Here is a 24,682-nt window from a genome sequence, read left to right as displayed (position 1 = left end):
GAGGGATAAAGAGATAGAAACATTGATCAGCTGCCTCCTGCACACCCCCACTGGGGATCAAGCCCATAACCAGGGCATGTGCCCTGACTGGTAATTGAACCTCTTGATTCATGGGCCAATGCTCAACCACTGAGCCACTATGGCTGGGTTGGCATTATAGCCAGTAATACTGGCACACATTTCTGTAAAGAATAACAGTTCCCAGCAGGGGTAATCTAGTCAGTAGAGGCCAGGGATACTACTAAACATCCTATAATATGTGGGGCGGCCCCCCACAACAGGGAGTTATCCAGCCCAAAATATCCACAATGACGTGAAACCTGACGTAGAAATGTCTTTCCCTCTCCATGTATTTCAGGATTTTATGGAAACGTTGCCAAAATTGTCAGGATACCATGGCAAGGACCTTTTCGGAATTTGGAGTAAAGTCTACGACCCTTTATTTTGTGAGGTAAAAGAAAAAATATATTAAAAATGAACTTGAAATCTGATTATGCCTACTTTGAAATAGATGAATACATTTTCTTTTGCTTTTTTTTTTTTTTTGCAGGTGTATTACTTATACTTTCTTTGATATTGAAACATAATTCAGTCCCTCTTTATATTAGCTCGAACATCCCGACTTCTTCTCGCCATTATTTATGTTTTCACCCTTTAGAAAATTGCAAACAAAATGGCTTTTCTTCTGTGCCTTGTCGCTTATTTTTCAGTCACTCAGAAATGTTGGGCTCCTGTCATGGATTTTAATGAAAAACACAATGTTATTGTACAGTAAGATAAAAAAAAATTAATCTGATTTCTGGATATAAATCAACTTTAAGCCACTATTGAAAATGGTTTATCAGGAAAGGATCTCTTCCTTGCCATGTAATGCATACAAAATAACCTTTGAAGCTAAATTAACTACTGAGTTTTTCAAGGACACGTGGTGCTTCTCACTCACGTGCTCCACCTGCTGGCCAAAAGGAATACTCTACAGTCCTGGTTTCCCAACCAATTCACGGAATCCTGGGGGGAAAGCCTGACAAAACTCATGTCCACTCCTCATTCTGCGGTCCTCATGAATGTCTGAGGGGCAGCAATCCTTTCATAGTTCCATCGCAATAACAGGTGACACCGTTTGCCCCTCTCCCAAGCACACGCTACGTTCCCAATATTCTTACTTTTTCATCAGCACCTGTTTCACGGAAGCTATCTCAGTCTATTTATAAACACTCTTCAATGGAGACAAGAGCCCACATTTTGGTTCTGGTCTTAATTTTTTTTTCTTTGTTCCTTACTACAGTTTGATATGAGTTATTCGATAATGTGGTCATGGTGTGTGGTTCTTTTTCACCTCTTTCTCTCTTGTTTCCTCACTTCTCACTTTTCTTCTCTCCTCTCTCTCTCTCTCTCTCTCTCTCTCTCTCTCTCTCTCTCTCTCTCTCTTCTCCTTCTTCTTCTTCTTCTTCTTTTCTTCTTCTTCTTCTTCTTCTTCTTCTTCTTCTTCTTTTCTCTCTCTCTCTCTTCTTCTTCTTCTTCTTCTTTTCTCTCTCTCGCTCTCTTCTTCTTCTTCTTCTTCTTCTTTTCTCTCTCTCTCTCTCTTTCTTCTTCTTCTTCTTCTTCTTCTTCTTCTTCTTCTTCTTCTTCTTCTTCTTCTTCTTCTTCTTCTTCTTCTCTCTCTCTCTCTCTCTCTCTCTCTCTCTCTCTCTCTCTCTCTCTCTCTCTCTCTCTCCTGCCTTTGAAATTTAGGCAAGCTTAATTAACTTTCATGGCAGATAATAAATATTGGCACAGCATCTCTGCCTGCCCTATTGTATATTCACTCATCAGTTTACCAAATGCCTTCTGTGCGCAAGGTGCAGGCTTTCCTCAAGAGGCAGTGAACTGGAAGCTGATGGGAGTAGGAGTATATTATAGAAGGCTCTATAAGTATCTTACCTTCCCATCCATCCTTTTAGGCCGCCATTCAGCTTTTAAGGAAACATCATCTAACCCTATTGGCTTGGTCTTCCCCCCAGGTTAATAAAAATATTTCTAAACCGCTCATAAGAGGATAAGGTATATTCTTGCCCTACCACACCCTTACTCAGAAAAATACGAATTATCCTTTGACCCAGAGTTAAGCCCAAAGCTATGGACTTGGTAAGAGGGGGCAGATTAGTTTCTGTGATTTTTTTCTTCTGAAAATCAATGCCACTATTTATCACAGAGTAAAGTTTTCTTAGAAGGAAACACAGGACACAAAAGGCTGGACCCAGTAGTTCTATGGGGTGAAAGAACAAAGAGGGCACTCAGAAATAAAAATACACCTTTCCTCCCTTTTTCTTTGCTGCAGAGTGTTCACAATTTCACGTTACCCTCCTGGGCCACAGGGGACACCATGACTAAGTTGAAAAAATTGTCAGAATTGTCCCTCCTGTCCCTGTATGGAATTCACAAGCAGAAAGAGAAATCTAGACTACAGGGGGGTAAGTACATTTTTAAAAAATGAGAGGAGCAAATTGAATTTGTGGTTGCATGATACAGGTCTAAGTCCTGGTTCCACCACTAATCCCCCATGCGACTTTGGAAAAATCACTTGATCACTCTTGTACCTACCAGTTTCCCTGATGCAAAACCAGGATAATAATGATATCCACTTCATAGGTCATAAAGATTAAAATGAACGAAAATATTCAAAAGGCTTAGGACAAACACTACCTGGTACATAATATGCTGAGGATAAATGTTATGCGTTATTATAATTCTTAGTATTACCCACTCTGGGCCTTAGTTTTCACATCTGGAAAATGAAGGCTTTGGGCTAAAGCTAAATGATACTTTTCATCCTCTTCAGATCAAAGAATCAAGGATTTTGTATCTGAGCCCTGTGAAAATCAATGTGTCCAGTGGCCTAGAGGATGAATTTTTCAAGTGGGGGGTATGACAAAAGTGGCCTATTTTCCCAAAACCCTTGGCGGTAGCTATTTCGAAAGTTAATCAAACATATTTTGCAGACTGATTATAGCCTTTAGAATAATACCTATTGCAATTGGCAAGCTTATGACTCAGCTTAAATTTTTCCATTGGTGTTACAAAGTGTTTATTTCTCAGTGATGCTTCTCCTCAGCTAGATATGGCCCTTCGTGGCATGAGACATCTTATAATGAAGGTAACCCAGGCAAGAGGATGCCAAGCCCTTATAATCAGGACAGGTGGGTGGAAGAAAGAAGCCAGGACCAGGCAGGATGGAGATAGACACTGAGGCCTCTGAGGGCATCAGGTAGGAGGTCCAAGACACCAAAGGGTGTGTCAGGTTCAGGTGTTGTTAATATAGACATTAAAACTAAGGATGGAGAGCAAGAGAAGGTCCATGATGTCAGGCTGACATAACAATGAAGCAATCCTACGCCATAGGAGATGGTTCAAGTCACATGCTCTACACAGTTTGAGGAAAACAGTACAATCACAGCAGGACGCCATCCATGGCCAGACTCTATTTTCATGGGGTCAGGACAAGTTCAGCAGAATCCCAGAAGAATACAGAGAAGCAAAGCATCCTGGTGGTTGGACCACACTGGGAGGAAGTTCGCTTGGGACTGCATAGCTAGAGAAAGAATGCAAATCACCAGCCAGAAGAGGAGTCAATTATAGCTACGAAAAAAGAGTGATGGAAGCTATAACCAGAAGAGCAGCTAATGAGGCGTGTACTCCATATGAGCCGTACAAAGTAGCTTGTGGCAAATGCTTAGGACAGTGGTCATTAGTGATATGAGGAAGTTGCAGGCCTACCGTCACAGAAGTCTTGATTGCATGGCGCAGAGACAGACATGGTAGAAATATACAAGCTCTTACTCCATGCTAAGGGTATGGGCAGCAAGATCCAGCCTTTTGGGAAGGGAGAGCATCCAGAGATGAGTCTTTGATGGGATCTGGTATATTGGAGGAAATCAGCAGGTAGGATACAGACTGTGTGTAAAGGACAGAGCCCAGGAAACAGCTTCATCCTATGCAATAAATAATGAAATGATGCAGAGGGTGAAAGTTGGGCTTCATTGGCTATATAAGCACCAGGCCTCATACTTGGACCCCCAGGAACCAGCATTATGACTTAATACCAAGTCCCATTAGATGGTGGAGGCAGGACTCTTGATTTCTTTCCTCCAACCTAGTCATGGGCTCAGGAGTTCAGCCCCTTGCCACTGAAAATGCAGTCCAAGGACCTGCAACATCACCTATCACGGGGCTAGCAATGCAAAATCTCAGGCCCTACCTCAAACCAGCTGAATCAGAATGTGCATTTTCTGGAGGAAGTCCGGTGCTATTGATAAGCCAGGACATTATTTCCTGAGTGATACCTGCCAAAACACTAGCTCAGCCTATTGTTCCGATCTGGCTAGGCAAGAGAGACTTGTCAGCTGCGTGCTTGTTGAATGATGAAGTGACTGGACGCCACCCTGCAGGGAAAACATGTGTTGTCTGGGTGACAGAGTCACATGGGAACATCAGGACATTGAGCAGCAGCTTTGGACCTCTGCCAAAACTTTTTGTCCTATCAGTTGGTTTCCGGGGTGACACTGGTGGGTAATATGCACCCTCAACTCACCTGCTGCACACACACCAAGAAAATCCTTACAGTTCGCTTAGAAATATATGGCTGGTCATACGCATATGGGTGGAAATCTCTGTGCTCTAGATCAGGGGTTGGCAAACCACACCCTGTAGTCCAAATCCAGCCCACTGACTATTTTTTGGTAAATAAAATGTTATTGAAACCCAGCCACACTCGTTCTCCGGTCATGCCTATGGCTGCCTTTGTGCTTCCACCCAAGAAGTGAACAGCTGCGACAGACCCTATGGCCCACAAGGCCTAAAACGTCTGCTATCTGGCCCTTTTCAGAAAAAGTGTGCCAATCCGTGCTGTGGCCCAAGAGTGAGGGAAGTGGCGTTTATGTCTTTCAATCAATGGCATTTTGTCTAGTTTATGCAGATTCAATAAATGATGCAATGGGGAACTCAGCAGCTAGCTTTTATTGCAGCATGGGCTAATGACTAAGAGCAAGGGTTGTGAAGTAGGACATGCTGGGTTCAGAGAAGCTCAGCCTGTCTGCTCAGAGTTGTGTAATCTTGGACAGGTCTCTGAATTTCCCTGAGTCTGTTTCCCCTCCTATAAGTCATCATTACTAGGATGCCAGAACCTGGGGATACTTGTGATAGTTCCCCCTAGTTTCTCCGAAGACCAGGTGTACGATCACTCCCGGCCGAGAGCTAATAGCATTCCATTATCAGCGCTGAAGCCTGCTGCAAAGGCACCTGCTGACAAGGGTCAAGTTGATGGAAGATGGCTGTCATGACCCACAGAAACTTGGCTTCAGAGTTTAGTACTGATGTGGCTAAAGATCAAACTGAAGTTCTTTAGGGCTTTCTGAAGGCAACCTTCCCTGGGACAGAAAGATGTAGGCCTGTTGGAGATGTAGTATCCAGCTGCTTCCATTTTGTTTTTGTTTTTTATTTTTTAAATATGTTTTTATTGATTTCAGAGAGAGGAAGGGAGAAAGGGAGAGAAATAGAGACATCAGTGATAAGAGAGAATCATTGATTGGCTGCCTCTTGCATGCCCTCCACTAGGGATCAAGCCCGCAATGTGGGCATGTGCCCTGGCCAGAATCGACCCTGGGTCAATGTTCGGCCACACTGGCCTGGCCAGCTTCTTCCATTTTTAATCAAAAAAGTCCCAACATCTACAGAAAGCAGGTCACCTCCCCCCACCCCATAATTATCTTTTATTGTGCTTATTGGTATACAGACCAATAAAGCATCTTCTGACTATTTTATGAGCTTTCTGAGGACAGGAAATGTGTGATTCACCTAGCAAAGCATCTGGACCATTGAAGCTGCTCAGTCTGTGTCTATTAACATCAATGTCCTGCTCATTCCAAAAAAAATAAATAAATAAGCAAAAAACTGCTCATTCCTAAGACAAGCGAGCACATGTGTAATAGAGTAGAGAGACCACCAACAGAGACACAAGGGGTCTTCAGGTGATGATGGCAGAATCCCTGAGGCAACATGCTCCCCAAACAGCACCTGGCACCACAAGGGACCCTCAGCCTTCAGCGTCTGAAAACAGGATGGAGACCGAGTTGTGCACCGCGGGAGCCACAACTACCAGGTATGAAGGGCAGACAGAATCTCTCAGCTATGAAGACACATGAAGCTACAGATGCTGCCTGCCCCCCGAATAGTGACGCCCAGGATACCTACAGAAATGGTCCGCAGGAATCAGTCCATGAACTGGACAGACGACCAGAGAGCTGCTTTCTCCCGTGATCTCCAGCAGGTCTGACTGCCAGAGAGTGGAAGCAAGAGAGGCGAAGACAGAGAAGTACACACCATGCGGTCACTTCAGGCCTGCCCTGGAGGGGAGCATGGGCTAACAACTGTCTGGGAAAAAGCCGTCTGAAATTCTTTCCACGTTGCTCAACCTCCTAACTTACACAGTCAATTGCACAAGTCAGATTTCAGTAAAATAATGCATGTAAATCACAAGGCTAGCCCATGGCAGATGGTCAACCGAAATGAGTTCTTTTCCTCTCTTCTTAAGTCTTGAGAATCACGGCAGAGAGAATCACTAAGTATGAATTAACTGAAAGCTTATTAACTAAAATAGAAGCCCGTGTTTGGTCCAGCTCCACAGTTGCTCTATCTTCTTTTAGGTGTCCTGGTCGGTGAAATCCTCAATCATATGAAGACAGCAACTCAACCATGGAACCACAGAAAACTTATCATGTATTCTGCAGTAAGTATTTTTGTCTCCACTCAACCTCCACTTGTTCAGGTGTGTGATCTCTTGAAGGTGGGGCCCTCATTTTTTAAAAAACATTTTTTATTGCTTTTTAGAGAAAGAGGAAAGGAGAGGAAGAGAGAACCATCCATGTGAGAGTGAAACATCCAGCTGCCTCCTGCACGCCCCCTAACTGGGGATCAAACCCACAATCCAGGCATGTGCCCTGACCAGGAAGCAAAGGGACAACCATTCAGTGCACAGGACCATGCCCCAACCAACTGAAAAGTCAGTTGCACAAGTTTCCCTTAGTTTCTAATCTGGTTTCCAGTTCTAACTTGTGTGATTCTGGGACGTCACATATCTATAACACCAGCCAGGGCAGGGCCTTATCTTGATCATCATTTCCTTATTACCCAGTAGGTGCTAAACACCTGTTCAAAGCTTTTAAAATTAAATACATAATTCTGGCCTTTGAGGAATTTGCAATCTAACACTGACAAGATGAGTATATACAGAAACACCATACAGAGCAGTATAGAAATGCCATCAAGCCAGTGCTTTGGTGCCTCGAAGACAAGCACTCACTTTTCCAAACCAGGGCATCAACAGGACAGGAGAAGCTGAGTGCAGGACTTGGTGATGGACTGGAATGTGGGTGGAAGGCAATGATGTGGAAGGAAAAGGCAATGTTTCAAACCTCAATAACTGGGAGGAAGATGGAACCATTAACAGAAGTAGTCTTAGGCCAGATAAATGTACCAATTAGACAACTGGGTTTGAAATTCCAGGGGGGGCATCCAAGTCGAAAACTCCAGATGGCAAATGGACAGGCAGAAGAGGGAAAGGGAAAGAGAGTTGCAACTTGAAGTGAGAGCTGCATTTGGGTACAGAAAGAAAAGAGAGAGAGATCTGGGAGAAGACTTCCTCCTTGGAGCAGGAGAGACAGGGGAAGAGACACAGGTGGAGGGGAGTTTGCAGGGACTATGCCCTGAAATGCCCATCCATGGAGTCTGGGACGAGCAGGGAAACTGGACATAGTATGCTGACTCAGTCTTCCACCCACCGTCTCCATGACAGAGGATCTTGCAGATGTGGCTAGAGAAAGCCACGCTTTCATTCTGCACAAAGATGGAAGAGGTGATTGAAGATACAGGGAACTCTGCTTATCATCTTATCATCAGGGGTTCTACATGGCATAGACCAGAGAAAGTGCTCTGTAGTGCTCCCTGGAGAGAGGCAGGCCTGGAAAGTCAGTTGCACAAGTTTCCCTAGCTTTTAATCTGGTTTCCAGTCCTAACTTGTGTGATTTCTGGGACATCACATATCTATAATCCATTTCTTTCTCTAGTAAACCAGTTCTAACCCCTTTTGAATATGTCTACACTGCAATATAGCTTAGGCAAACAAATGTTATACCCACTGGACAGATATGGAAGTTGAAGATTTCATAGAATTAGATAGCTAATCAGTGACAAAACCAGTCCCCTATGCCTCTCAGCCATTCTGGGATAAACATTGAACAATTTTTTTTATCTTTTTTTAAAAATATTTTTTATTGATTTTAGAGAGGAAGGGAGAGGGAGAGAGAGAGACAGAAACATCAATGATGAGAGAGAATCACTGGTTAGCTGCCTCCTGCACAGCCCCTACTGGGGATGGAGCCCGTAACACAGGCATGTGCCCTTGGCCAGAATTGAACCTGAGACCCTTCAGTCTGCAGGCCGACACTCTACCCATTGAACCAAACCAGCTAGGGCAGAACAATTATTTTTTAAAATATATCTTTTTATTGTTCTCTGAGATGGAGGGAGAGAAAAAGAAAGATATAAAAATCAATGATGAGAGAGAATCATTGATCAGCTGCCTCTGACACACCCCACACTGGGAATCAAGCCCACAACCCAGGCATGTGCCCTCACTGGGAATCTAACCATGACCTCCTGGTTCATAGGTTGACACTCAACCACTAAGCCATGCTGGCTGGGCTGAACAATTATTTTTAAGCTATACACTCTACTTCCTTATATTTTATTCTCCTTAAACATTTATGACCTCATATATTCCTCTCCAATTTTAAAACCCCAGATCATTCTATACACAAAAAGAATCTAGCATTAATATGTTCCAAAGTATTTTAAAATTTTAATGAAAATGACACAAGCTAAAAGAGAGATGCCTCTAGGAAAAGGCATGGGGGGGAAATCAGAAGACTTGGCTTAAATGTACTTTCTTTCTTTGGGGGATTATGTGACAGTAAGTGAGCTACTTAATTTTTCTTGGGTCTGTTTCTTCATCTTTTAATTGGACGTAGTGATGTGTATGCAAATCTGACTGCCTAGCACACAGCAGATGCTCAACCAAAATTAGTTCTTCTCCTCTCTACTTCTAAAGTCACTAGGGGTATGGGGAATTTAATTGAATCACAAACCATCATGGTGCTTTACAAATGCTGAATATATACCTATTGAATGTAAATCTGAAACCGAGGTAAAGATTAAAAAGTGATTTATTTCCAATCTCTGCAGCATGACACTACTGTAAGTGGCCTACAGATGGCGCTAGATGTTTTCAATGGAATCCTTCCTCCCTATGCTTCCTGCCACTTAATGGAATTGTACCTTGAGAAGGGGTAAGTGTCTAAAGAGGTGCTTTTCAAAATTAATATCATTGGGCCTGAAGTTTTTTTTGTTTTTGTTTTTTAATATATTTTATTGATTTTTTTACAGAGAGGAAGGGAGAAGGATAGAGAGTTAGAAACATTGATGAGAGAGAAACATCGATCAGCTGCCTCCTGCACACTCCATACTGGGGATGTGCCCGCAACCAAGGTACATGCCCTTGACCAGAATTGAACCTGGGACCCTTGAATCCGCAGGCTGACGCTCTATCCACTGAGCCAAACCGGTTAGGGCTGAAGTTTTTTTTTTTATTATTGCTATTGTTAGATTAACTGTATTCTTAAGATATTTAATTTTCAGTTAGGTACATAAACTTAAAAATCATATACTACATTAAATAATTCACTAAATAAAAATATTTTGTGCCATTCACATTTTATCAAACAATTATATCCAAACTTCTGTATGCATCTTAACTTGTCTTCACCACTAGAGCCAATTTTGAATCCCCTAAAACTGTTTACCAGCTATATTAATTAATAAGAGTAATTTTGGCTGCTGTAGAAATGAATCTTGAATTCTCAGAGGTTTACTTAATTCAATGGAGATTTATTTCTCAATCATTCATCTGACAGTTCAATGTAGATGTTCCTAGTCAGTAGGAGCCACAGGGTGATTCAGGGACCCAGGGTTCCATCTTCTGGACCTACAGTTTTTAAGAGTGCTGGACTCATCTGCAGGCAGCTTGCAGAAAGGATCAAGAGGGTGGAAAAAGCAACCTGCTTATGAACCACCTCAGCCAGAAGGGGAACCTATCATTTCTACTTACATTCTACTGGCTAAAATTAGTCACTTGGTCCAACTGAAGTGCAAGGGGGTCTGGAAAATGTAGTCACTCCTCAGCTTTAACTCCGTTCTATGGAAAAAGAATCACAAATTTTGAATGACTTTGGGTCATCTTTGCCATATCATCTTTTTTTTAAACTATTTTTTTAAATATGTTTTTATTGATTTTAGAGAAAGGAAAAGAGAGGGAGAGAGAGAGAAAAGTATTGATTGGCTGCTTCCTGTATGTATTCTGATGAGGACTAGACCCAATAACTGGGCATGTGCCCTAACTAGGAATTGAACCAGCGACCTTTCGTTGCATGGGACGAAGCTCAAGCAACTGAGTCAAACCGAACAGGACTGCCATATCATCTTCAGATAAAAATCCTGTCACTGGAAAAGTTGTCCCCAATAAAAGTACTCATTCCCATAATATTAGGGACGTTTTTAAAAACTTATAAGTGATTACATAATTGTTTATATGGCTTTTTAAAGTAATGTTTAAAGGCTTGTTTATAACAACATCCAAATGTGCAATTGTGAGGTTATTATACCCCACTCCCAAAGAAAAAAGAAAACACTAAATCCTATTTGAATTTCTCTCCGGCCTCTTTGGCAAATGACTTTCACAAGCACTTCATACTAGCTCTACTGAGATTGGTTGAGGACAATGCACCTTCCGCAAAAAGTACACTGTTTTTTGAAAACAAATATGGAGAGAACCCTCTTTAATATGAGAGAATGTAAGGATTTGAATATAAATCCTCACTTTGTCTTTCTGAGGTATAATTTTGATAAAGTCTTTGCTGTGTTCAAACACATGTTATGTATTATTCAGTTCCATGTTTATGACCTGGTTAAAGGAGAGGGGAGAGGGATTCATTCAGAGGAAAGACTGAAAAATACTGGGATGAAAAGAGAGAAAAGGAAGGAGCAAATGAGAAGCATAGAAGAAAAAAAATAGGAGAAAGGAACCCCTATATCCCACCCCAATTCTTACTCAAAGGCTCCTCAAATCACCCCCAACTCCTCCAACCACGGCCTTTCAGCTTCTTCTCTGATTAAGTATTCTGTTCTCCACCTCCTATGCCCCTGGTTATCTAACAAACCAACCCCCTCCCCCCATTCCCACCCTCTTGATCTGGCCCACTTCCACTATCTCCCCATTCTCACCCCTAAATTGGTTAAAATCTACTTATTCCCATACATTTTTCTACTAGTCCCTCAGCTGGCGGGTTACAGGCTAAGTAGATAGAAATTCCATGGCAGTTCAACAATACAAAACTAACAGAGCTCTCTCCTCTACCTTCCTCCACCAGGGAGTACTTCGTGGAGATGTACTATCGGAATGAGACTCACCATGAGCCATATCCCCTCACGCTGCCAGGCTGCACCCCCAGCTGCCCACTGACGAAGTTTGCTGAGCTGGTTGCCCCTGTGATCCCCGAAGACTGGTCCACGGAGTGTAGAATCACGAGCAAACATCAAGGTACTAAGGACATTGGGGATTAGGGCGCACGCAGAGCCCTGCAGAAAGGGCAGAATGCTCTTCCTTAGGGTGGACGGTGCTTTGAGAATATAACATGACCATTACCCCCCAGATTTAAAAGAAACAGGTTTTTGGTGATAATCATATGTTTCAAAGACCCCAATTTCAGGCAACTCCTACCTCTCTACCTGCCCCTGCCCCCACTTGCCATAAACCTTGACTTGATTTATCTCAGTGTTAATCTAAAAGGGCATCAATGCCTACATATAACCAGAGATAAGACTTCGATCAAAATTCCTGGAGCTCCCATGAGCTACATGATTGACCACATAGGACCTTTTGTTGTTTAAAGATTTCAAGATTTTATTTAAGCAGAATTAAATGAGGCTGTTCTTTAAGTGTCTGAAGTGGAAAAGGTTTCAAACAAATCTTGGTGACAGCAAAGACGGGAAGACTTTAATCCTAGGCGAATGGGCAAAGAACCAACTTACCCATTACTTCCAGCCTTCTCACAAGAAGCAAAGAAATGAGCTACAGTAGAGAGATCTGGAGAAGTAATCTACACCAGGAAACTGATCCTATCTTTCAATGTTTCTGTAAAAACGTATTGGGTGGCAGAGCTGAAAAATAAATACTCTTTGTATCCTTTGGCACGGGAAAATTCATGTTACTTTTGATGAAACCAAAAGCAATCTTGCCAGCAAACTTTTGCTGTACATAATGTATATGTATATGTATATATCATAGCAAATAAGTAATTTGATGAGAACAAGATACTCAGGCCCAGCACATCGAGATGAGAGCCCTGCAGAGTGGAGTTGCTCTCGAAGCTCCATGTTAAGACATGTTGCATGTGGAGTTGACATAAGAGAGGAAGTATGATGACGCAGTTTCAAACTGGAACAAAATTAGAAATGTCAGAATGTCTTGAATGCCTCCAAGATCTAAGCTTATTGGAATATTGAAAGTGTGGCTGTGATACCTGTTCTGATGACAAAAGCGACGTGTAAGGCTTTGGTCCTGGTTTCCGCAAAAAACCTAAGCACCCACAGGTCCTGCTGAAACTACTCACTTATGTAAGAAGAAATCATGTTCAAATGATGACTCTTTGGAGTCCTGTAGATTTGCCATGTGGTAGATGCAATGCATCTAGAGAACAGCGTGCTATGCCGTGCTTACTGCTAAAGATGAAATGGTTTCTAGAGATGGTTTCTACTGGGCACCAGAGTCTAGAGCTAGGCCGTTCCCCCTCCCAGTTGGCCATGGGATGACTGACACAAGATACTGATTCACATACTTATTTGCATGATTTCTTTCCCAAGTAAATATGTGGCTTTGGGCATATCATCTAATTATTCTTTCTCCTCCATGCATGTAACTTTCCTCTAGAAGTGAGCTAAGTGTAAAATAGTGAATAAAGTCATTGTTAGGAAGTTCAATAACCATTACATTTTTATAATGGATGATGAAAAGTGTGTGTGTTTAATTATAATAAAATTCCCAAAGGACAGATTTTAGGGACTTTGTTTGTTTTGTGGCTTTAATGTAACAGAAGGAAAAATGTATAAAGTAAAATTATTTGACTGGCTTACATTAACATTATTCATTGAAAATGTATTTAGTTTGGACTTGACTACTTCAGATAAAGGCTAAGCTGATGGATGGCTCTGCTTCATCTATTTAGGATAAAACTTGCTAAGAAAACATCCTTGGGCAATTTATGATGTAGTAGGAATTAAAGAGATACTTATTACACAGAATAACTAGGGTTTATGTGTTATGACTACAAGGGTTGCTATGGGAACAAGAGCTACCTGGATTTCGAGGGAGGGAGGTAGTAAGGAGTGTCAGGGAGGCTTCTTGCAGGAAGTGACAACTGACCCATCTGAAGTCAGTGTGGATGGGGATTTCTAACAATGTGGTACAAGGTACTTGAAAGGCATATATCAAATGTCCTAGTGGCTGGAAGCTGGAATGGATAGGGGAGTTACTCCCCAGAAGATTCCTAAGGGGCCAATTCTAAAGAAATAAAATGTCATCTCCACAATACCCAGGATTCTATTTTGTTCTCTGCTATATCTGCCCTGGGCACCTAGAAGTGCCTATGCCTGGCATGGATTGGTGCTCAATGAACATTTGCTCAGTGAGTGTATGCATTAGTTACCTTTCCTCCCTGAACCTACTCTTAGAATCCATCTTGACTGGCAGCAATACCAAGTAACCTGGGAGTGTTTTTTGACCCAACCCTCTCCTTCATCCCCCACAGCTAATCTGTCATCTCTTATCAAATCTACCTGTAGTATGTTTGTAAATATTTTCCTCAAAACACCACTATCAACAATTCAAGGGCCACATAGGATGAAATATAATTAAGCAGCAAAACATGTTAAGAAGAAGAAAACTCAGGGACTGGTGTGTTCAAGGAGATCAAGAGAGGAGCGTGTGCATTGCTCCCCAACTATGATTCAACGACTTCATTTTGGTGGGCTGAAGTTGGTCATGGTGTCACAGCTGGAGCATTTTCACCACAGAAATCAGCATATTCCACAGATCAGTGTGTTACTGGTTTTTTTATTTTTGCTTTATGAGATCCAGTTACCAGCACACAACTGGTTTTAGCACATAGAAAGCTTGTTAAGAGTCTATGACTTGAGGTGGTTTCCAACAAAGTGAGTTTAATATTTGAACTTCTTTAAGTAAAAAAGGTTTGCATTTGTTCTATAGGGCCTCAAACAGTGATGGTAAGGGCAGCAGGGAAACATTTCAGAAAGACAGATTGTGTCTGCGTTAGGAAATTTCTGGGACTGGGAGTGTCCGTTGGGCTGGTGGTCACTTGCTGTGACGAGACACTGGAGAGCAAGGTGAAGCACCAAAGAGTATAGGGGTTGAATGGCTCCTTAATAGGGCATCCAAATTTAGCAAATAAAAGTACAAGATGCCAAGATAAATATAATTAATAGTTCTAGTAACTGAATTTTTATAATATATATATATTTAAAAGGCCAAATTAAGGACATTTAGGCTGTTCTGAGAAGCCCAATGCAGGAAGCAGGACAATATCACTAAATAAGGACATGTTCTAGATATACAGAATGCCTGGCAACCCTACTCCTGAGGGCATTTCTACCCATGAAATCCTACTCATACCTGCAGGCAGTGTTTTCAGCTAGTAGACCCAATTAATTTAATTCTCACATCAATTAACCAGAGCCTTTGCTGGAAAATTCATGATAAGTCTAAGTTCCATACTGTGTTACTTTAAAAAAAATCTTTTTTAGAAAATGCTTTGTTAATTCCCAAATTTTACTAACACAATCAGATCTTCACTAGCACTCTCCGAACCCTTACCTCAATCTCCACTCCAGTTATTTCATAGGAAGGAGATTCACTGGTAGGCAGTTCCCGTGTCCCCTAATAATGCTTGAGAAGTTGAGACTCTATAGCACATATACACATGCCCGAGAGTCAACCATGAGCCTTGAAGGCAGGATCCATATTTTTTTCCTCCATGAATCTCCAGGCAGTCTACAATGCCTAGAATCTGGTACCTTCAACCAATATTTGCTAATTGAATAAATGTTCAGCCGTCCATACCTAGCCTGGCTTCCTCATGGCCGGACCCAGATGTCAGAAGCCTGCACTCAGTTGTTTAATAAATAGAGGAAAGCTATGAATGAGCCTCAAATGTGACTGCCCAATAAAGATGCAGTCATGGACTATATATACATATGCATAGATCAACATGTCTCTGTTATTTGACCTCTTATTTCAGCATAGTCACCTTGGCATTCTCTTATTCTCCCATTGCTGTTTAGAGACCTGTTCAATGATACCCATCCCAGCACTTTTCCTACCTCAGAAATTAGGCCATCTGATTGTAATATTTTTTCCCCATACTTGTTGCCATTATCATCAGTTTTCCCAAGACATGTCTCATCATTCATAAGAAGACATTGGAAACTTGCTTTGGTATATACCAACTCACACCTCATTTCCACTTCTGCCCTCAATCTGAGCAATTTGAACAGTCCTAACAATGCCCCACCTCATATTCTGCCCACCACACCGATATCCAACCCTACATCAGATCAAACACACAGTTTCTCCATTCTGATCTGCTGAGTGAAGCTTAAGGCTGTTGTCACCATTTCAAACTATGAGTGTTGAAATTTCTATTCCAACCGCAGCTGGGTCTTTCAACCCTGGTTGGTAAAGGTATTCACCCTTATGGGACTCTTTTCCTGTTTTCTACAGAAAGGCATTGTGTTGTGTGTGTTTTTCTGAAATTTCTAATTCTATCTTGGCTTTTTTAATTCTCATGATATGTCTAAGAAGACCAAGATAATCCACTGAAAGCCCTTTTAACTTCTGTCACTATCTCAAAATATCTCAGTAGCTTGAACCTGCGTTTACTGCTGTCCCTCTGAAAACATGTTCCTCCTTGAGTAACCTAATTCCTTTCCCTGTTCATATGGTCCCCAACACTTCAGTTTCCTTGGACCTCAATGAGTCTCTTAGCTTCATTTTGTTCCATAGAAGGCTCCATCCCTTCTACGATGAAAACGACCAAATCTTCTCATCAGAGAATGCCCTCCAGTGCCTGTTCTATCTCATTCTCTTCAATCTTAACTTTCTCAAACGAGTAATTTGCACTCTCTAACTCTATTTCCTCATCTCCCTCTCCTGAACTATTCTGTAAAATGATCAACCTTCCTTCATGTTTTTAATCCTCACCCAAGGATATGTTTATTGATTTTTAGAGAGACACATCCATGTGAGAAACATCAACTGGTTGCCTCCCATACACACCCCGATCCTTCATGTTTTTTGAAATTTCCTTTTTGAAAGCCATCAGTGCCTAATTCAGAAGCCTCTTTTCCTTCCCCTGACAACTTCACATATCCCCATTGTGCAGAGAAAAATACCGAACCTCAGAAAATCACATGCCACAAGTGGTAGGGTCCGGATTCAAGCCTAACACTTTCCAACACCGTATTTCTCTTATATCAAAGTTCCTTTCCATCCCACGCTGTCTTGTGCACCATTTCCTTAGGGCAAATTCCAAAAAATGGAATTAGTGGGTCAAAGTACATGAATATTTAATAAGTAATAGATATTTATTGAATCCCTATTTATGTACTCAGTATGTCCCTATGTAGCAGGCATTAAGTTTGCTGAGGAAACAGCAGCAATACAAGACAATTGTCTCCTGTGTTCTTGTAGATCTGGGCAGGGAGGTGGGGAAGCAGGCAAGAGGAGAGGGAGACAGAATTAAACAAGCCCTAACTGAGCCGGGAAGTTTTGGGGGTTTTCAAAACACAAATTGGGCCATGTCACTTCCATATGTAATAATTGTTAATAATTTCCATTTGCCCCACGGCAAAGCAGACCTTCCAAAACCTGGATCCCCACCTACATATCTGGTCTCACCTCACCATAACCTATACTCCAGTCACATGCAACTGCTTATTATTTTCCCAAACATACTCTTGAGCTATTCATTCTATCTCTTGGCAAAATCTTATTTACCACACAGGCCCGTTCAGATCTTATCATTTTCTCAGAAGACTTTCCAAACTCTTTCTCTTCCAAACAGAATACCTGTGTCAATTGCAAGACAGGCATATACTTTACGACTCTATTTTACTATGTATCACACTAACTCATAATTATCTATCCGATTATCCCACTAGGTATTGAATCTCCTCAAGAGGGGGGATCATAGAACCCCAGAACCTAACACACAACTGGTCTGGCATATGCTGTGTGCTCTCTGCATGCCTAGGGAGGCATGAAGGAAAGAGGAAACACCTATTTCACTGAACCACAATGACAACATAGCCAAAAAAAATCACTGAAAATGATTTCTGCCCTGGCTCAGTGGTTGAGTGTCAACCTATGAACCAGGAAGTCACAGTTCAATTCCAAGTCAGGGCATGTGCCTGGGCTGTGGGCTCAATCCCCAGTGGGGGGTAAGGAATCCAATCAAAGATTCTCATCATTGATGTTTCTCTCTCTCCCTTTCCATTCCTCCCTGAAATCAATAAAAATATACTTTAAAAAAAGAAAATAATTTCCAAATATAGACAGTCATGGACATTATTTTTAAGAATCATTAGTCTCTGCCTTCCTCATTTCCATTTAGTCCTTTCCTTCCTTCCTCAATTCCATTTAGTTCCCTCCAACTTGCCATTAACTCCATCCTCAATACTAATGGCACCCAACTCCCAGGTTCTAATTTTATTAATATTCACCTTCTCATGTTGCTAAGAGAATTCCTGACATCATGAGAAAAGCACTGGACTAATAGTCAGGAACCCAGGAGTTCTAGATCATCGATTTATTCCACAAATATTTATTGAGCACTTGCTATGGGGCAGGTACTGTTGTAAGTGCATTAGATACATTCATGAACAAGAGACAAAAGTGTCTGCCTTCATGAAGCATACATTCTATTAGAGAGGGAAGAAGGATAGACAATAAGTAATAAACATGGTAAGAAAGTGAAGATCATTAGCACCAGACTGGAAATGGATCTGGGGAGAGGACATATAGATTGCACCTTTGAATGAAACTCCTCCATGCGAAGATGAGATTTGAGAAAGAAGGTGATGCAGTGGCCTGATGCAGAGATATGTGAAAAGAGCATCCAGACAATGATAACAATATAGCAAAGGCTGTAAGGGGGAGTGTGCCTGGCATGTTTGAGGATGGACCAGTCTCTGTGTGGCCAAAAGAGAGGAAGGAGAGGGACAGGAGAGGAAATCCAAGAGGTTAAAAAGCCAGGTGATGAAGAGTCTCATCAACTGTTTTAATCAGGGCTTGGGCCTTCATTCCTGTGAGAGGAGCATTCACTGTAGACTTTAAGTAGAGGAGTACGCTGATTTGACTTGAAGTCATTTGGCTGCTGGGTTAAAAACAGACTGATTGTAGGGAAGAAAGGATAGAAGCTAAGGAGCAAGACAGGAGGGCATTGTAGTAATCCACCCACCCCCACCCCCGCACCCTCCCCCCCAAAGATGGTGGCTCAAAGCAGGGTAGTGGCAGAGAAGGGGAGAAATCACTGGATTCCAGATAGTTTTTTACAGAAAGAACAGGATTTCCTGACTGGTTGGGTATAGGATGTGAGAGAAGAGTCAAGGAAGTCTCCAAGAGTTTTGGAGTGAGAGACTCGGAGAAGGAGGTTTCCATCAACTGAAGTGGAGAGGCTGCGTGAGGGAGGAACAGATTTGGCAGAATGTTGGGGGTAGGGGTGAGCAGAGGTTGGGAGTGCAGGTTTGGAGTGCCTACTAGATGTCCCAGGGCATATGTCGAGGACACTGTTGGATATATGAGTCTTGAGTTTGGGGAAGATTTAAATTTGGAAGTCATTAGTAAATAGATGGCTTTTAAAATTATAAGATCCTATGTATTCCAATCCAAATTCAAGTATCTGCTTTAACGTAGCCAAATTATCTAATCTCTCCACTTCTCATTTTTCTCATCTCTACAATGATAAAGTTAGGTTAAATAAATGATTTTCAACTGGGTTCCGTGGAACACTCACTAACTAGGGTTCTGTAGACAGAGCTTCCAGGATCAGAGATGTTTGCTCTCCCATTGCCTTTGCCAACACGCAATCCATATTTTTACAATGAAAGTCAGACATACATTTAGATATTTATGACATGCACACTATAGTTAACTAGGATGTATGTGTGGGTGGGGTTAGGACAGGGGTGGGCAAACTTTTTGACTCGAGGGCCACAATGGGTTCTTAAACTGGACCAGAGGGCCGGAACAAAAGCATGGATGGAGTGTTTGTGTGAACTAATATAAATTCAAAGTAAACATCATTACATAAAAGGGTACGGTCTTTTTTTTTTTAGTTTTATTCATTTCAAACGGGCGGGATCCGGCCCGTAGGCCGTAGTTTGCCCACGGCTGGGTTAGGATAACTTTCCAGGTGAAATAATGAATAGCATCTCATTTAAAATGACCCCATATATGTGTATCATGCCTGGTCAGCTGTCAAAGGGATAAGTGTAAATAAAGGTACAGATTAACAGTAGTACACAGTTATCGTAAAAAATGCTTGCCCAGCTGGCATGGCTCAGTGATTGAGCATAGACCTATGAACCAGGAGGTCACGGTTCGATTCCCAGTCAGGACACATGCCTGGGTTGCGGGCTCGATCCCCAGTGTGGGGCATGCAGGAGTGCAGGAGGCAGCTGATGAATGATTCTCTCTCGTCATTGATGTTTCTATCTCTCTCTCTCTCTCCCTTCCTCTCTGAAATATATATATATATAATCTTCTTAAAAAAATGCTTTCCATAGTCAATCTGTGCTCAAGGTTTCCTCTCTAAAAGATATTTACCAAAAATCAAATGTTGAAAGATGATATTCCATTTCTTTTAAGTCCAATTAATGATTGAAGTTGAGTATTCAGAAATTCCTTTGACCTTGAGACCATGAACAATTAATAATTTTAATTGTAGAAAAATACATGAAGCTAGTCCTGGAAGAGGACTTTAGAAATACTTCAGTCAATTGGCCTCCCTTTACAGTGGAGGAGTTGAGGCACAAAGGTCAAAAATCCTACTGGAACTGGGACTTAGGTCATCTCCTGAGTCCTAGTCTATTGCTCTTTTCACCACACCATGCCGATTTCAAGGCTGCTTCAGAAATGCCACTGACATTTACAATTAAGGCAGAGCCCTGGCTGGTGTGGCTCAGTTGGTTGGGTGTCATCCTGTGCACTCATGGGTTGCAAGTTCTATTCCCAGTCAGGGCACATGGCAGATTTGGGGGCTCAATCGCCAGTAGGGGTATGTAGTAGGCAACTGATCGACATTTCTGTCTCTCTCCCTGTCTCCCTTCCTCTCTCTCTGAAATCAATAAAAACATGATTTTTTTTAAAGGCAGACATCAACACTGATTGATTAGTAATCTTCATATTTTTCTAATCCATTAATTTTACATTAATGTTCTTCCTATTTTCCCACAGTCCTAAGGCTCGTCCTTGCCATTGCCTTTTGCCTGGTGTCTGGTATCCTAGTGGTGCTTCTATTTACCCTCGTCCGTCATGGGCCCTGCTGGCAGAGAGACTCCTATCGGGACATCTGAACAGACAGCTGAAGAAGGGCAGACGTGCCCACCTTCTGTGAAGCAGCATCTCTCCGTGACACAGGATTGAAAGGACAGTTTCACCATGTGGGCGCAACCCTGCCCACACTCTTCCTTTTGAGTCTGCCTAGAGCAGGAACTCACAGTGAGTGACCCAGGGACAGCTGCTGGACTGACTGATGAATGAACGCCCAGGTTGCTTGGTTCGGTCTCATCGCAGTGCAGGCTTCTCATTCAGCTAGGAAGAAGTTCTCTGCAAATGACAGTTGTTTTCTCTGGCACAGATGTCCAGACAAAAACAAGAAGTCAAACTCCAATCAACCTGTAGCCTGCAAAGATCAAAAGGTTACAAGGTGTGGCAAAGACATAGATTAAAGAGGCCTGGATAATGGAAGTGGGGATTAGATTAGCAGTAGAATTATATAGGCTGATTCTTAAAAAAATAAGACCCAATCAGAAGGTTTAATAAATTTGGTTGTGTGTTTTGTTTTGTTTTCAGCCACTAAGTAGGTTTAATACAAATGCACACACACACACTCTGGAAAAGAAACTCCTATCCAGTGTTTGATAGCCAACACATACATACACATATCTATATTGAAAATGCCTATATTTGATTATCAGAAACTGTAATATCAACTACTTTAGTTGTAGCTCAGATCATTTTCCCCATAATTTTTATAATGGGGAATAACTAGAAAATCTACATAACCCTGGTGTGTTTTTTTTTTACCTCAACTATCAAAGCTCAATATTTTTAAAGATCTGATTTCTTTATTTCATTTTAAAATTCAGAGATTTCACTTTGACAAGGGCTATTCATAGCCATGGTGAAATGATAATGTATTTTAATTGCTGCAAATAGAGCTGAATTTCTCAAGTGGTGAGGTAGATAGAAAAGAAGACTGAAGGATGATGACCGACTGCCTCAGCTCTGTGCCAGCTTTAGGCCAAGTTGGAACAAATGTTTTAAAATCTAAAACCTTGGCTTCATAATCTAGAAATGAAGAGTCCTGACTCTTCACAGAAGTCACATCTAGTTCTCATGGTCTGTGAACAATGTGTTTTTCCATTTTGTACTCAGGATTGGTCATTGTCCAAGCAAACACTTCCACGAATGATACTGTTGTAGTAAGCCTGAAATTTATTCTTAGCAATTATATTCTGCATTGAGCTTCACCCAACCAGTTGGTGGAAAATTTGATTTCCTTCATTGGTAGTGTTCTTCACCTCCTCGGGTTCAACTAAAAGTCCTAGAGTGCACCTAGTGGAAAGAGTCAGGTGAGAGTCCAGTAGATTGCTGTCCACACTGGTCTCCAATCAGCTCACTTCCACTCCCACGTGGTGCTCTGAAGGTAGGGCATCGGTGCCATGACTCCCAAGGCTGTGAACACACTTGGAGCTCATCAGCCTGACATTGTCCAGTCCCCTACTGGGGTGTTACCTGCAGGCAGTGCTGGGATCTCCCAGCAGCATAGAACCTGCTGCCCCCAGAACCCTACCCCATCTTTTAGTTAGTCTCAGAAACCTTCCTCTCCCCTTGGATTCCACAGCTTCCACCTGTTAAACTCCAAGCACTTACCTCTCCTCCTCAATTTCTGCTTAATTCTCACTGAGCTATGGCTATTGCAAACAAAAGCCTGAGAAGTTGTCTCCTCTTGCCAGGCACTTGCTGATTTCTGTGGGAACACAGGAGGCACATAGGCAAGAAACACAAGATTTGACTACGTTCTCAGCTTGGGGAAAGGCAAAACATCTATAGCAGCAAGAAGAAAGAGCACATTTCTGTCTCCACAAAGTAGCCAGCCATATCAGTAGGGAAGTCACAATATCCTATGGTAATAAGTGACGAGACTTTAAAATAGTAGTATGAACAGAACCGCAAGTCATGGATTTTCTCACTCATTCAACCAACATCTATGGAAGACCTACTGTTTGCTCATCTCTGGCCTAGATGCTAAATTGTCTATCCCTAATTGTTTATTAAGGTGTTTGGCCCCAACAACTATCTTATACAGCGTTGACAGAATGTGAAAGTAAAAGCTTCCACCCCTTTTCTTCATATCTTTTCTTACCATAAGTGGCTAAAAGGACCTCTAATTACTATTGTTCTGAGAGATTTTTAACATCCCCCTGTTCTCTTCCTCTACCATCTCTTGACTACTGTAAAGAAAGTTCTCACTTCCAACTTAGCTGTTACTTTTACCTTCCACAGAACTATGCTGTTGATCAATGCTGTCATTGTTTTTTCATACTTCATGGCAGAACTCCCATGTGACAAATGAAAATTCAAAGTGACAAATGATCTATAGTGATAAAGCAAAGAGCACAAATGTACTGTAACATTCCTCAGGAAATAAGTTAATCATCCAATTTCCATAGGAAATTATCTCTACTGATAAAAGGACTTTTTCAGAGGGGTCAGGAAAGATGGGTCCAGTTGACACGATGATAAATATTGTATGAAAAACAATTGCTAGGGTTGAGATAAGCTCTGCTCTGAAATGTATTCCCCACATTTGAACCACTGGAGAGGCCTTTGAGCAGAATTAGAATATTACAATAATTACTGTATCAATGTAGGGACATTCCCTGCCATAAAAATTATCAGCAATGCATATGTAGGAAAGTTCTAAGGAAGAGTTGAGGTAGAATATTCCTAGCTAGAATGGTATTGCATAAAGAAAGTATTAAGAGAACATGATTACAAAAAGAATAATTGGAAGAGTACAAGCATGAGAGACAAACATTTTACTGGAAGTCATTCAAACAAGAAAACTTTTTAATATTAAAACTGGCATTTTTTTCTCCTGATCACGTTCCCTATTCTCTCAACGTTCTGTTTTCTGCCTTGTTCTAATATTGTTGGCATTGATTCTCTCTTCATAGCCAGGGGGAGATTTCTTGGTAAGTGAAAGCCCAAGTGTTAGTTTTCTCTTTTAAAACTTTCTTTATAGAAACTCTATTTGAATAATAAGGGCTACATATATACAATAAAGGAGTAATAGAAATGTAATGCAAGCCACAAATACATTTGGGATTTCAAATTTCCAAAAGGTAAAAATAATGAAATTAATTCTAATAAAATTTATTTAACCAGTGCATCTAAACTATCACTTCAACGTATAATCATTATTTTAAAAGTTTATTAATGAGACATTTTACAGGTTTTTTTTCATACTAAGTATTTAAAATCTGATGAGTGTTGCTCCCTCACAGCACATCTCAATTTGGACTAGGCACATATCAAGTCTCAACAGCCACATGTGGCCAGTGGCTGCCATATTGGGCAGTACCACTTTAGACCATTAGATGGCAATCCTTTGAAGCAAAGAGAATGTATTTGTTATAATTTGTAAAATCCACTTTCAGGTTATTGTGAAAAAAATAAAAGTCAAATGTTTATGTCTATCTCTTAATATTTTTGCATGTTTGCTGAATCAATAAAAGATTTTTCTGAAATGTTTTTTTTTGTAAACTTGCCTTGCCTACTATACTTTAGAGAAAATAGACTTTTTCTAAAACTACCCTAAACTAAATGGACAAGTTCCTTTTCTTATGAAATAGTTTAAGAAAAAAATGACATCATGCTTAGAAAATAAGTACTGCCAGATTTGGGGGGAAGGGTGTCTTTTAAAGTAATTTTAATACAATTACAAGTGATTGTATTCAAAACAAAAATAAGTGCAGATAATATAGAAGAGTATAAAATACAGAGTAAAAGATCTTCCTACCCACTTCCAATCATCGGAGGCAGTGCTGTCAACAACATCTGCTCTTTGTTCCCCCGTGAGTAGCATGAATTTTATGAACTACACTTATACCTTTATTTTCTGAAATTGTACATCTTTCACTGCTCATATAACCCATATTGCCCTCTTTCTTGTATTCT

General features: G+C 41.3%; 1 protein-coding gene across 8 annotated transcripts in view; it reads left to right on the top strand.

The window, feature by feature from the left end:
* Positions 1–24,262, top strand: part of ACP3 (acid phosphatase 3) — a 44,272-nt gene extending 20,010 nt beyond the window's left edge. For 4 of the 8 annotated variants that reach the window (XM_059663957.1, XM_059663956.1, XM_059663952.1 and 1 more), the window contains 6 exons: positions 359–451; positions 2,318–2,450; positions 6,678–6,760; positions 9,274–9,377; positions 11,514–11,683; positions 20,672–24,262. In XM_059663957.1, coding sequence (XP_059519940.1) covers positions 359–451; positions 2,318–2,450; positions 6,678–6,760; positions 9,274–9,377; positions 11,514–11,683; positions 20,672–20,790 — 702 coding nt within the window. In that variant the 3' untranslated portion in view covers positions 20,791–24,262. Of the gene's footprint in view, positions 1–358; positions 452–2,317; positions 2,451–6,677; positions 6,761–9,273; positions 9,378–11,513; positions 13,346–15,599; positions 15,653–20,671 lie in introns of those variants that run through there. The other 4 variants (XM_059663953.1, XM_059663954.1, XM_059663958.1 and 1 more) reach the window with 4 other exon arrangements.
* Positions 24,263–24,682: the final 420 nt, after the last annotated feature.

Source organism: Myotis daubentonii, chromosome 14 (assembly GCF_963259705.1).
Source record: "Myotis daubentonii chromosome 14, mMyoDau2.1, whole genome shotgun sequence".
Taxonomy (NCBI): domain Eukaryota; kingdom Metazoa; phylum Chordata; class Mammalia; order Chiroptera; family Vespertilionidae; genus Myotis; species Myotis daubentonii.
This window is presented reverse-complemented; position numbering and strand designations above follow the sequence as displayed.